The sequence below is a fragment of the Podarcis pityusensis genome (assembly GCF_964106645.2).
Source record: "Podarcis pityusensis genome assembly, chromosome: 15".
NCBI lineage: Eukaryota > Metazoa > Chordata > Lepidosauria > Squamata > Lacertidae > Podarcis > Podarcis pityusensis.
The window spans coordinates 34,979,164-34,993,036 of record NC_138040.1 but is presented as its reverse complement, the minus strand read 5'-3'; the positions used below and the strand labels follow the sequence as shown (position 1 = coordinate 34,993,036).

The 13,873-nt window shown below is 46.1% G+C and overlaps 1 protein-coding gene across 4 annotated transcripts in view; it reads right to left on the bottom strand.

Moving 5' to 3' along the window:
- Window position 1: 1 nt before the first annotated feature.
- The window catches only part of AEBP1 (AE binding protein 1), a 57,085-nt gene continuing 43,213 nt past the window's right edge, over window positions 2–13,873 (bottom strand). For all 4 annotated transcript variants that reach the window (XM_080982336.1, XM_080982337.1, XM_080982338.1 and 1 more), the window contains exons 19-22: window positions 10,845–11,184; window positions 8,736–8,875; window positions 5,986–6,085; window positions 2–2,173 (exon numbers count right to left, since the gene is read on the bottom strand). In XM_080982336.1, coding sequence (XP_080838462.1) covers window positions 1,599–2,173; window positions 5,986–6,085; window positions 8,736–8,875; window positions 10,845–11,184 — 1,155 coding nt within the window. In that variant the 3' untranslated portion in view covers window positions 2–1,598. The remainder of the gene's footprint in view (window positions 2,174–5,985; window positions 6,086–8,735; window positions 8,876–10,844; window positions 11,185–13,873) is intronic.

The following is a 13,873-nucleotide window of genomic DNA, read 5'->3' as shown; positions in this document are numbered from 1 at the left end:
CTTCCTTTTTATATATAACTCACTTTATTCATATAACAAGAACTGTTGGAAAGCCAAAAGTGATCAAGGTGGCACTAGACCTGCCTCCTGGGCAGCTGTGGTCTGGGTGCTCTGTATTGCTGAACTTGGCAAATTTCCATTTCCCCTCCCTTGGCTGCTGAAATTGACAGGCTTATTAATGGGAAAACTGCAACTTTGGTTAGATCAGGGTGGGGGAACATGCAGCTCTGTAGCTGTTGTTGGGATACCAAGTCCCATCATCCCTGACCACTAACTATCCTAGCTGGGGCTGATAGGAGTTGGAGTCCAGCAGCAGCTGGAAGGCCACATGTTCCCCACTACAGGGTGAGAAACTAGCTGGAATAACTGTTAGAAGATCGGACTGTACCTTTTAATAAAGAATCTGGTAGCTCCCATGGTATCTTGGACATTGCTTTGAAAGCTATGAAGATTCTATCCCTTATGGAGAAGAAAACCTTGGGCAGGGGAGTTCAATTATCAGAAACGTTTAAGCTTGGCTGGCACGATGTACTTGGAGCCTCAAGTGGTACATCTGTTGCCGCCCTTCGCTCCAATATTGTAAGAATATTGTTCCAAAGCTGGAACAAGCCCTCTGAATTCTGCACACACCCTTTCCCAAAAATAAAGGCTATGATCCAGCACAGTGATGCGATACTTGCAACCTACAGATTTTTTTTAAAGAGACAAGTGCATATGCAACTGTGTACTAAATTGTGGCTAAGGGTATAAATCTGAAGATACATAATGCCACCTAATGTTTTTTTAATTCTAATGCATTCAGGGCAGGGAGCATGGAATTCTGGGTCACTGGATGTTGGGTGGGTTTGCATTCATTCCCTCCCTATTCCTCAAATCTCATACCACACTTTTAAACTGGGATAGCCAATGTAGTTACCCCTAGCAGTGGTTGGATCTCAATTCCCATCCGCCCTGGCCAGTATGGCCTTGGCTACCCCTGCTGCAAAGAGTACTTACTGTTCAGGGCAAAAGTGAGGTGGAGGAAAGAACACCTCAACATAGACGTGCTTCGTGTAATCAGCTGGGGGAGAGGATTCTGTTCTTGGCCTATTTTCTGTTTCAGAGCCCAGCTCAGCTACTCACCTCCGTTTCCCATTTGGCAAATGTTAGGTTGCTGTAGCATTGGACCGATACCCCTTTAAAGCAAGCGGAGTTGTTAACCCTCGAGATGTGCGCCTTGAGAAGTGGTGGAAGGCAGGAATGGGGAACCTGTGGCCCTCAAGACGATATTGGGCTGCAGCTCCCATCAGTCTCAGGCAGCCCAGCCCAGTAGTCAGGAATGATGGGGGATGCTGTCCAACAAGCATCTGCAGAGACACTGGTTCCCTGGCCCACGGTGTAAATGCTAAGGTTGGCATAGCCTGCTAAATGGATTCCTTGGTGGGCATAGCCTGCTAAGTGGATGTCTCAGTGGATTCTAAAAAGCAGGTGATGATGCCTACTGTACTATGATAATCCAACTATAGGCATCTGCTCCAGGGAAATGGAGTGAGGAGAAGCTTTGGGAATGTCTTCAGAGTGTTCCTGGCCTACAGTCATAGCAAGCTGGCTGGCTGCAGCTAATCGCCAAAGTTCACGGTGTACGTCTCTGCCGTAGTCATGGGGAAAGCGGTGCCAGTGGTCTCCTCCCAGGTCTCCTTCTCTGTTATGTCATCGGCTACTGTCTCCCACTCAGTCACAGTTTCCGTGTAGACCTCTGTTTCCCAGGTGGTGGCAGTTTCGGTAGTGGGCGGCTCTCGGCTCCAAGGCGGGAGCGTGGTGCTGCTGAACAAGAAGGGGACCTCTGTGGTTGGGAGCGTCGTGGGAGGAGCGCTCGTGGCGGCGTTGCGCAGGCGGTTGCGCATCTGCTGGCGCAGGCGAGCTCTCTGCCGCATCCTCATCCTCCAGCGCAGGCGCTCCCTTTGGGTCATGGGCCGCCCCCCCGGCATAGGTCTTCCGAGGGGCCTGTTCCCGTTCATGGCCATGATCTCTCGGATGCGCTTCCAGTTGGACCGCGACAGGATGAAGTTGCACTGGGTGGCTCCGATGTCGTAAAAGACGCTGCAGGTTTTGACGCTGGGGTTGTAGCCCTCCGCTCTGGCTGTGACGCGGTATTCGCCTGGGTTCAGGATGCGCCAGTAGTCCCCACCGCTTGCTGAAACAGACAAAGACATGCAGCCTTTGACGACGATTCTGTACAGGAGAGGGATTTCTAGTTCAGGGGTTGGGTGTATACTCTGGATGCAGAAAGATTTAGGTTCAATCCCTGGCATCTCTATTTAAAACCATCTCTCTTTTTTAAAAAAATAATATTTATTAGTAGTTTCAAAGTTATAAAGAAAAAAGAAAAATTAAAAACAACACTATAATACATAGGAAAAAAAAGAAACAACAATACAACAAAAAATAAAAAGGAAAATGGAAAACAAAAGAAAAAAGAAAACAACATAGATCCCAAATTACATATCTATAACTTCCATTTGCTTGTTTCACTGACCTCCTCACACCTCCCTTTTTGTATTCTAGTTTAATTAGTTATTTCAGCAAATTCTTTCCATCTTTCTCAATTTTTGTTAAAGAATTTATCTTGACAATTTAACTTAATAATTAACTCAGCAAATCCTTACCATCTTCCCCCATATTCTGTTATTCAAATTACCTTAATTTATTTAACCTTATCTTACCCTAAAATACCTTAAAGCTTAAATCTTAGTTCTCAAATATACATAACTCCTGATATCATTTCTGCTAGAGTCATATAGTTTCATTCCAACATTTTCCCTAATATTCATTAATTTTTAGCCAATTCCCTAAATAAAAAGTTTCCTTTATAAATTTTCTTCCAATCTTCATCCAACGTCTCATCTTCCTGGTCTCGGATCGTGTCAGTCCTTACTGTCCAATCCATCTAGTCCATCAACCTGGAAGCCTTATGTCCGAGGCCCTTAAGTCTCTTCCATGTCCCTTCTGCATTTCTTCTTCTTCTTGTTTATACTTGCCCTTTTCCTTGTCTTTTGTTGGTCTCTTTCTTAATTCCTTTCCTTTCTCATTGAGGAGTAGTTCTCTGGGGGGTTCCAACCCAGAATTGTCTCCATCTCCCTTCATCAAACCCACCCATTCCCCAAAGCCCCACTCCCCACAGTCCTCGATAAAATCCAAAAAGTATTTAAAAACATATTTCAAGGTCTCTCCAAAGTTAGGAACCTCCTCAACACCAGATTCCCCCTGGCCCATTCCAACTTCAATCTTCAATGACAGCGGCTTATGCTCCTGTAGGGCCTCGGGTCTCTCCATTTGTATTATTTGAGGTGCAACCGCTTCCTCCTCCATTATCTTCTGTTCTTGCCCAGTCAGTACAGATTCATGAGTTGGTCCCTGAATAATTTCTGTATCAATGTTCCCTGTTTGTCCACAGTTATTAACTACAACAGTCAAATCCATTTTTTCATTCATCAAGTCCATCTTCTCATGCATCTGTTCCAACAGGGCACTTGTCTTGCATAAGGCAAGCACCCAATCTTCCTCCCAGCTCATCTTTAGGCAAGGTCAGAAAAGACTGTTCCCACAGTCTTAATCTCATAGCTGTTGAGTCCTCAAGTATACTGCTGCAACAATTTAACAAGCTCCCTCTAGAGGAGACAATTTCTATTTGTATCCATTTATTTTTTTTAAGGCAAGTCCAACAAAGGAAAATTACTTTAGTTTTTCAGATATTTTCCGGATATTTTGTTTCTTTAAGATGCAAAAGGCAACATTGGAATCAGCTTGTTTCTCTTCTTTAACTATCTGTCAAAATATTCCATTCACAGTCAATGAACCTATAATTTCTGTCTCTGACACCCCGTTCCCAGGTTAGAGACGGTGGAAACTCATCCTTCTCACTCCCTCTCCTGCAGGGGTTAAACACCCCCCCCCCTTTTCTCCTGCTTCCAAGGGGGTTTCAGTAGTTCTGAATGAAGGAAATTTAGACTTTTTTGACAGCTTTCCAGGCTTTAGCTTACGAAGTTTTTGCTTTGGTCTATATACAAAAAGCGGAAGGCGGACTTCCTGTTTTGAACCTTCCCGCTTCGATGCCAAATTAAGATATTTCTTGATCCAATTTTCCGTTTCTACTCACGGGTACTTGTTTTAAATCCAATTGTCCACAGGAAAAAGTCAGCGCTCTCCGGCAATGGCTGTGCGGCTTCACTCCGTGAAAGTAGCAATCAGTTCGCAGCACCGCGCCGCTCACCCCGCTTCGATCCGGCGCCCCAAAAAGGGGTTCCCGGTGAGTAGGGGGGGCGCTTCTGGTGCCCTACCGAAGCCCACGTTCCCAGGCTTCTCTGCCTGGGATTTCTAGTGGGTCCCTGCCTTCGCCGCGGCGGGAAGACCCAGTTTTCACGGAGCTAGTTCCTCCGGTCGGAGGAACTCCGCCATTCACCGATGGCGCTGACCCGGAAGTCTTCTATTTAAAACCATCTCAAGTAGCAGATAAGGTCTTTCTGCCTGGGACCTTGGAGAACTGCCAATCAGAGTTCGCGATACTGGGCTAAAAGACAAATGGCCTTTCCTGGTTGATGATAGGTTTCTGTGCTCCCATAGGACAGTTTTGGTGTTTCCATCTTCCCATGCAGGCAGATAATGGGGAGAGAGATCTATAGCAGGGGTGGGCACCTGTAGCCTTCCAAATCCTACTGGACTTCGGTTTCCCTAAGTCCCACCCACTGGGGGGGGGGAGTATTTGATCCCCTGCTAAATTTGCCCGTTTGCCCTCTGATGAAGAAATGACCAGTCCATAATTTTAATGGTAGGTTCATTGTAGCTGTGAGTGACAGAATAACAACAGGAAAACCCCCAGAAACCCAGAAGACAAAAGTCAGAGATTGATGTGCATTATAATGAGTGAAATAAGTATTTGATTCCTTTGCAAAAGGTGACTTAGGTGTCCTGTCCCCTTAGCAGAAAAACGCCCAGAAAGCATAATATGTCCCCTGCCATGTTTGACGGTGTTCTTGGAGTCGTAGGCAGTATTCCTCCTCCTCCTCCAAACACGGCGTGTTGAGTTGATGCCAAAGAACTGGATTTTGGTCTCATCTGACCACAACACTTTCACCCACTTCTCCTCTGGGTCATTCAGAATCAAATACTTATTTCACTCATTATAATGCACATCAATCTCTGACTTTTGTCTTCTGGGTTTCTGGGGGTTTTGCTGTTGTTATTCCGTCTTTCACAGCTGCAATAAACCTACCATTAAAATTATGGACTGGTCATTTCTTTGTCAGAGGGCAAACGGGCAAATTTAGCAGGGGGATCAAATACTTTCCCCCCCTCACTGTAGCATGACCAACAGTCAGGAGTTATTGTAATGCAACAATATCTCCAAGGCAGCAAGGTCTTTGGGCATTTAAAATGGAGAAAGTCACGTAATAAGGCTTAGCAGGCTGTAAGCTTGTCCTGCACAAAAAACACGTTCTTCATGAACGAACCTGCATTTTGAAGTGGGTGGTTGGCTGGCAGGAGGTATTTGGCAGAGGCAGGAATAATTTTAAAGCGGGCTTTGTTCCTGATGTTTTGTCAACGCTAAGGCCAAGGTATGCCAAGTGTTCTACAACAGGGGTGGGGATCCCTTTTGAGTCTACAAGTTTCATATGTGTAAGTCACAGGAATAGTTTGGCCAGGGCCCACATGTGCCCAGGCCAAGAATTCGCAGCACAAGCAGCCATGGTGAACAAAAACACACCTGTAAGCCCCTTGAGCTTTGCAAAGCGGTTGTGCCAGTGATTTAGAAACTGGAGAAAGCTGAACTGGATTCTTCCTCTGGTTCCCCATGTTCAGCCCTCTTCCTTTCCCAGTTACTGGGATGTTGGGCACCTATAGGTTTGCTGGCTGGACTGCAGGCCAGTTAATGTATGGAAGATCCATCTACCTATTTTCTGTTCATTACAAGGTGGCTGCACATCCCTACCTTCAGCATTGCAGACATACCTGTTTGCACGTCATGGTTGATCCCCACAACAGAGATGGAGGCATTTGCAATGGGGTCTCCCTGCTGGTCTGTCACCGTCCCCTTAAGGCCCCGATGGATCTGCAAGGAGGAGGAGGTTTCAGGCAGCAGGATTATTTTCAAGTCACTTATATCTTTTCTAAAACAACAAATTGCAAGACTGCTTACATAAGTCCATATCTCTGTAAAATGAACCATCCATACAATTTTTTTTTAATGTATGCTTTTTTAAAATGCAGCATTAAAAGAAGGAAAATCCAGAAGCTGTTTTGAAAGAGCAAAAATCCACCAAAAAGCTTTAGGGCATGGGTAGGCAAACTAAGGCCTGGGGGCCGGATCCAGCCTAATCACTGCCTAAATCCGGCCCACAGACAGTTCGGGAATCAGCGTGTTTTTACATGAGTTGAATGTGTCCTTTCATTTAAAATGCATCTCTGGGTTATTTATGGGGCATAGGAAATCGTTCATCCCCCCCCCAAAAAAAAATATAGTCCGGCCCCCCACAAGGTCTGAGGGACAGTGGACCGGCCCCTTGCTGAAAAAGTTTGCTGACCCCTGCTTTAGGGGGAATTTTCATCTGGCACCTGAAACATACCTGTTTGTTTCATCTGGCACCTGAGCCAGCACCTGGCACCTGTGTTTCCATAGTTAGAGTGCCTCAAAAGAAAGGGTCTGTCCTTGTCAGCCCCCTATGGAGCAGGGCGTTCACAGATTATCTTAGTATATGAGCAAGGCAATAGTAGGGAACCTTTTCCAGACCAAAGATTGCGTTTCCTTCTGGGCAACCTTAATGTGCATCTGGGGGGCAGGGAGGGGCACAAGTGCCAGTGGTGGGCAGGGGTAGTGGCAAAAGTGAGTGGTGCAAGAGATAATTATTCATACCATCCTGCAACATACTACATGCAAAGGTCAGAGGCTCCTACATTTACATCTCCTGTCCAGGCAAGGACATTTGCTGCTAGGCGAAAGCCCTCAAGAGGGCCTGGGGGTGGCGCCTGGAAGGAGGGAATGTTGCCTGTGGAGAATCTTGAGGGCCAAATTAGAGGGGGCTGCACCCCCTTTGGGGCAGCCTTTGGAGAGCCACTTGCCAGGGGTGGGTGAGGTGAGAGGCAAAAGAGGGCATCTGTCAGAGAGCAGAGAAACCAACCCCCATGGCAGGAATGGACAACACAAGAGAAAGTCCTTACTATCTACTTTTATTCAAAATATCAGAGAGAGAGGCTTGGGAATGTGGCCTGTCGGAATAATGGCTCAGAGTCTCCACCCCCCTCCGTCTCTCCCATTATGCGTCATAACTACGGGTGCTGAAATGTGCCCTCTGTTTCTGAGGTCTCTGCTCTCCTACTTTCAATGCCCACCAGGTTCTGGGAGAGAGAGGGCCTGGAATGCTTTCTAAAGACACTATGTCCTTCAACTGCTTCTTCCTCCTCTCCCATTATTTCCCAGCTTTTCCTCTCATCTGCCTCTGAGCTATGATCTCCCTCAAACCCCTGTTGTAATTTTGAACTGTCTTCTTCTCTGGAAGGGTCAGGCTGGGGAGGCGGTCTCCACCATTCCTCCTCGGTCCAGTCCCTGACAACGTAGTAACGACTGTCAATTTTACTTGTACGGCTTCTACACACACCTCTCCATCAACATGTCATGAACTGGTTGGATGCAGAAGAATTGGGGGGCGGGGAGAAGAAGAAGAAGAGTTTGGATTTGATATCCCGCTCTATCACTACCCTAAGGAGTCTCAAAGCTGCTAACATTCTCCTTTCCCTTCCTCCCCCACAACCAACACTCTGTGAGGTGAGTGGGGCTGAGAGACTTCAGAGAAGTGTGACTAGCCCAAGGTCACCCAGCATCTGCATGTGGAAGAGCGGGGAGGCGAACCCGGTTCACCAGATTACGAGTCTACCATTCCTAACCACTACACCACACTGGGAGAGAACCAGTTGGAGAACCCCAAAGGGAAGAAGGCTCAGAGCCAGGGGATTGGTGGTAGGTCGACAATGAGTAGTCAGAAGGAGAAGACTGGAAGGGGATGTCGGAAGCTGAAGAGGTGACAGGGCTCGGTGAGCAGGGGGAGTTGGTAGCAGAGAGAAGTCCAGAATGAGATGCAGGAGAGGAGGGAGACCAATAGGCAAAGGTATGTCTGGCTGGTGAGGAGGCAGGAATGTCCCCCTCCTGCTGCGACAAGCTCCCCTCTGGTCTCCCAGAACCAGTAGAGGCATGAAGAGGGTGGAGGTAGCTTCATGCAGGCTCAGCCTCAGATTGCTTGGGGAAAACTCTGGAGAGGAGGGGACTTAGGCAGCCGTGGGGAGGCAGGGACCTTCAGCCTCAGCAGCTACTGAGCTCATTAGGCCTGACACTCCTGTACAGACCCATTTTTCCCCAATAAAGAGAACTCCCAACGTGCTCAGTGGGGTTACTGCTGGCTCGCTCCTGTCACCAGATACGCCAGAGGCAACATCGGCGTTTCAGGACATGTTTCAGCCAGGCAAAAACACTCAGTGTGAAGCAGGGCCAGTGAAGGTGTGTAGCCTTGGGAGAGTTCCAAGGGCCAGTCAGGGAGGCCTGGGGGGGGGGCACATTCAGCCCCAAGGCCTGAGGTTCCCCACCCCCGTTTTAAAGTCAGCATTAACTTTAGTTCCCAGAGTGCTCCAGGTGAGTTGCTTATTTGCCACCCACTCCGCATTGCTCAGGGGTCCTGACCTCCCATCACCACCACCCCCAAGCTGGACCTTACCTGTTCCATGAATGTCAGCAATGATTCCTTATTGTTTTCCCACTCTTGCGGCAATTCACTTTCATGGGGGAACTTGTCGCACCCTGGGTAGATGGACAGCTCCAGGCAGTTGGTGTGGAGGTAGCTGAAATCATTCATGGCTGCAAGGACAGATGGAAGAGACTATAATGCCAAGATGTGGTGACAGCCATTAGCTTAGGTGGTTGTAAAGAGGGGATTAGGTGGCTGTGAAGAGGAGCTCTATGTGGCCTAGGACCCATGTACCTACGGGACCGCCTCTCCTGGTATGCCCCGCAGAGGACCTTAAGGTCCACAAATGACAACATTCTGGAGGTCCCAAGTCACAAGGTGGTTAGGTTGGTCTCAACTAGGGCCAGGGCCTTTTCAGTACTGGCCCCACCTTGGTGGAACACTCTGTCACAAGAGACTAGGGCCCTGCGGGGCTTGACATCTTTCCGCAGGGCCTCCAAGACAGAGCTGTTCCACCTGGCCTTTGGTTTGGACTCAGTCTGACCCTTATGTTTCCCTCCCCTTATGGTTTTGACTTTTAAAATGAGGCTGCATTTTAAATTGCATTTTAACCTGTATTTTAAATTGTGTTTTTTTTCTTTTCCTTTTTTTTCTTATTATGTTTTTACTGAAATTTTATTGATGTTAGCCGCCCTGAGCCCGGCTCTGGCCGGGGAGGGCGGGGTATAAATAAAATTTATTATTATTATTATTATTATTATTATTATTAAAAAGTAAAGGGGATCCCTGACCATTAGGTGCAGTCGTGGCCAACTCTGGGGTTGCGGCGCTCATCTCGCTTTATTGGCGAGGGAGCCGGCGTACAGCTTCCGGCTCATGTGGCCAGCATGACTCTGGCGAACCAGAGCAGTGCACGGAAACGCCATTTACCTTCCCGCCGGAGTGGTACCTATTTATCTACTTGCACTTTGATGTGTTTTCGAACTGGTAGGTTGGCAGGAGCTGGGACTGAGCAACGGGAGCTCACCCCGTTGCGGGGATTCGAACCGCCGACCTTCTGATCAGCAAGTCCTAGGGTCTGTGGTTTAATCCACAGCGCCACCCGCGTCCCCATGCCCCATTTTTAATTGCTTATAAAACAGAGAACCTTACATGGCTTGGCTTTCGTTAAAAAAACACCCGAAAATGCTGTGCCATTTGGCTGGAAAACGCCAAAGTTACAGGTACCAGAGGACAAGCTGGTTTTCTACTGTGAAGCGAAATGAGACACTAATGAATGGGAAATAAGAGGAAACATTTCTAAGTGTGCATCTCTATCCTGTACATCCTTACCATCCTCAGTGACTCAGATTATGCCCATAGGTTGTCTCCATTCATCCAGAGCTATTCCGCCTGGCTTTCAATTTGAACTTAGCCTGATCTTTTATTCCCCTTCCTTCCCTCCCCTTTTTATGAAGATTACCCGCTCTGGGATCCCACAGCTAATTCTCCCCTGGTCTTCTCGCTAGCCCAAATAGGACTAATTTAGTCAGCTAGCCCTGGTGATCATCTAATGTTTATTGGATGGATTTTCTCCCTAAGTTGATTTTTGAATTCTGAATTTATTGCTATTCACATTTTATCCTGTATTTTATGCTGTTTTTTGTTGCATCAATTAAGTGTTTTAAAATTGTTGTTAGCCACCCTGAGCCTGGTTTTCTGAACCGAGAAGGGTGGGGTATAGATGATGATGATGATGATGATGATGATGATGATATATTATTATTATTATTATTATTATTATTATTATTATTATTATTATTATTATATTATTATTATTATTATTATTATTATTATTATTATTATTATTATTATATTATATTATTATTATTATTATTATTATTATTATTTGCTGGGTAAGAGGGGCATATGTCCAAGTTCTGGTGGAATCGTTTGTTCTTTTGCCTGCTGATGTAAATAAAACGCTGTTTAGATAGAAAGAATAGTGTGTGGACTTTTCTCTTCTTCTCACATGGAAGCAACTGCTGCTAGCTCTGCTACTGCCTGGAAGAATTTTTGCACAGAGGAAACGTGCCGGACAGGCAGCAACTCCAAGATGATGATGATGATCCCACCTCTCCCCCATTCTTCAACACTTACTGCCCACCCGAGGGTGCCACTTGGCGCCGTTGACGATCCCCATCCCGTTGGTCATATCCTGGGAATGGCAACCTCCCCGGAAGGTATCGGTCATGCTGAGGTGGGCCGAAGCATAGGAAATGGCCAGCCAGCGGAAGATGGCGTGGTCCGGGGTCTCCCTGGTTTCCGGGTTCTCCTCTTCGTAATCATCCAGCACTGGAGGTGCCACTTCATTCTCGTTGACGGGGCGAGCCATGTCATAGGGATAGGAGACGAGCTTCTCCCCACCGTGGAAGTTGGCGCCAAGGACAAAAGGGTTCTTTTCCATCCAGGCCATGATGGCTTTCACCTCCACTGCCATCTGAAGGAGGGAGAAAGGAGAGGGAGAAAGGGAGACCACACAGGACAGGTGTGAAGTGGTGTAGTCAAAGTGGGGCCAACAGGCACAGAAATTTGTAGCTCAGGGGCAAAGCACATATTCTGCATGCAGAAGACAACCGCAGGTTCAAGCCCTGCCACCTACTATTTTATTTCAGTTTTAGTTTTTTATTTATACTTTTCAAGTTTATACATTCCATTCGTTTTGCAATCAATTTGACGTTCCAAAATGTGACTTCCTTTCCCCTCATTCTGTGGTCCCTTAAATTTATTTCTTCTGCATATCCAAATTGACTTAATTTGCTCATTTAATTATCTACTGTAAATATAGACTCTTATAAAACTGCAGGTTATTATACTAATCCTGCTAATGCTCTTATGTGTTTATCTTTAAATTTATCTGTATTTTTGTAAATCTGTAAATTTATCTGTAAATATTCAATTAACCATTTCCATTCTTTTCTAAAAAGCTTGTTATCTTGATTTCTTATTCTTCTGGTAAGTTTCATCATTTCTGCATATTCCATAAGTTTTTGTATCCATTCTTCCTTTACTGGGATTTCTGCTTCTTTCCACTTTGGGGCAAGTAACATTCTTGCTGCTGTAGTAGCATACATGAATAAATTTCGATACAATTTAGGTAGTTCTGTTCCTACCATTAAAATAATCAGGTGGCAAAGTCTTTTGTGACCACACTGAGACAAAGCCAGTCAAAGGCAAACTTTATCTGTAGTTAAAGTACTGTGGTGCTGGGTATTATGGCTGTATCTCTGCTTTTATAATACTGTTTTATTGTTTTTAATGCAAATAAATAAATAACACACGTAAGCAAGCTGTGGCCCAGAAGGGATAGGGATCAGCTCACTTCCTATTAATTAATTTATTTGTTTGATTTGAAACCTGTCTTCCAGCAAGTTTCCAAGCAACTTGCAAAAAAAGTTAAGATTTCAAAAATTAAAGCAAAACAAGAACATTAACACACCCTAACATAAAAGCAGTGAGTATAATTAAAGCAAGCACAATTTTTCTGTGAGCACTGTATTTTTACCCGAAGATTTTATTGTTGTTGGAAGAACTGGCTCTAAGATTTTGTTGTTGTGGAAAGAAGAGGCATTTTAATTTTTGGCATGGCAGCTTTAATCGGAAGAACACAAGGCCCCTTACAGAACAGGGAAATTTCTGGCTTAAGCAACAACATCTGTGCTTCTTCCAAAAAAGTCTCAGTGCTCTAAACTGCCTCATCTCTCAGTGCCTCATCTGCCCAGCTCTGCCCACCAAAAAAATCCCCATGTCAAGGTAGTTGTTTTCCATATACAGTGGTAACTTGTGTTAAGTACTTAATTCGTTCCGGAGGTCCGTTCTTAACCTGAAACTGTTCTTAACCTGAAACACCACTTTAGCTAATGGGGCCTCCTGCTGCTGCCCTGCCACCGGAGCACGATTTCTGTTCTTATCCTGAAGCAAAGTTCTTAACCCGAGGTAATATTTCTGGGTTAGCGGAGTCTGTAACCTGAAGCGTATGTAACCTGAAGCGTATGTAACCTGAGGTAGCACTGTATATAATTTCCGGGGTGGGGGGCAGGTTATCTCACAGAGAAAAGGGAAATAAGGCAGTCTAGATTCAAGCCCAGAGTTCATCCCGGGACAGGAGATTTGGGTATCCAAATCACTTGCTTGTGGTTGAGGGGGAGAGCAAAGAATAAATGAGAGGGGGAAGGATAGACTGAAAACAGGAAAGGCTACAGGAGGGGTGTGAAAACTGGTGTATCTTATGTAGATGGCATTCTGGATTTCCACTGAAACCAGCCCAACAGGTAAGTAACACAATTAATGAAGCAATGGTAGCACCTTTGAGACATACCATCTTCTTGAAGAGGGCCTGCAAACCATATATATATATATATGCACACAGCACTAAGCCGAACTTGGCACAAACAAGCAAACATTCTGCTGCTATGCTGTGCTGAACAGAGCCATTGCTGGGCTTAGTGTGTCAACCCACCAGGGGCGTAGGAAGGGGGTGGGATGGGGATGCAGTCCGCCCCGGGTGTAATCCCTGAGGGGGTGACAAAATGGCACACCGCGGGGGGTGGTACTTACCGCAGAACCTGGCCTGCAGCACGCCTGAGCCACACATCTCTCCTGGGAGTGATGCAGTGGCCCACGCTGCCCAAAAGAGCAGCATGGGGCTGGCGTCCGCCAGGCAGACTCCATGGGCATCTTACCGCGGTGCCCCCATGGACGGCTCGCCCTGCCCCCACCACTCTGGGTGCCGGAGCAACTAGGTACACCCCTGCACCCCACCCCAGGCTCGTGGCTTAGTTATCTCCAGATGAACCACAAGCTATTAACCAAAGTTCCCCCAAATGTATCCATTTGCTAAGTAAGCCAATGCAATGCCTTTGTAGACCAATTCAATAAATAAAAACCAACACTGGGGAACAATTTTTTTTTTCATTTTCTGTTGCATGAGATTTTTCAACTGTTCTTATATGTTCTGTCAATGCTGGTTTCAAATCTGAAATTGATTTTTGTGTACATGCTATACTTATCTTTCAATTTCCGACTTTTGCCGATAAGTCAGATTTACACTGGGGATAAGTGGACACTGACATGTTGATCTACCCTAACCACATGCTAATTATTGTTCATGTTCAATGCTATATAAGTCA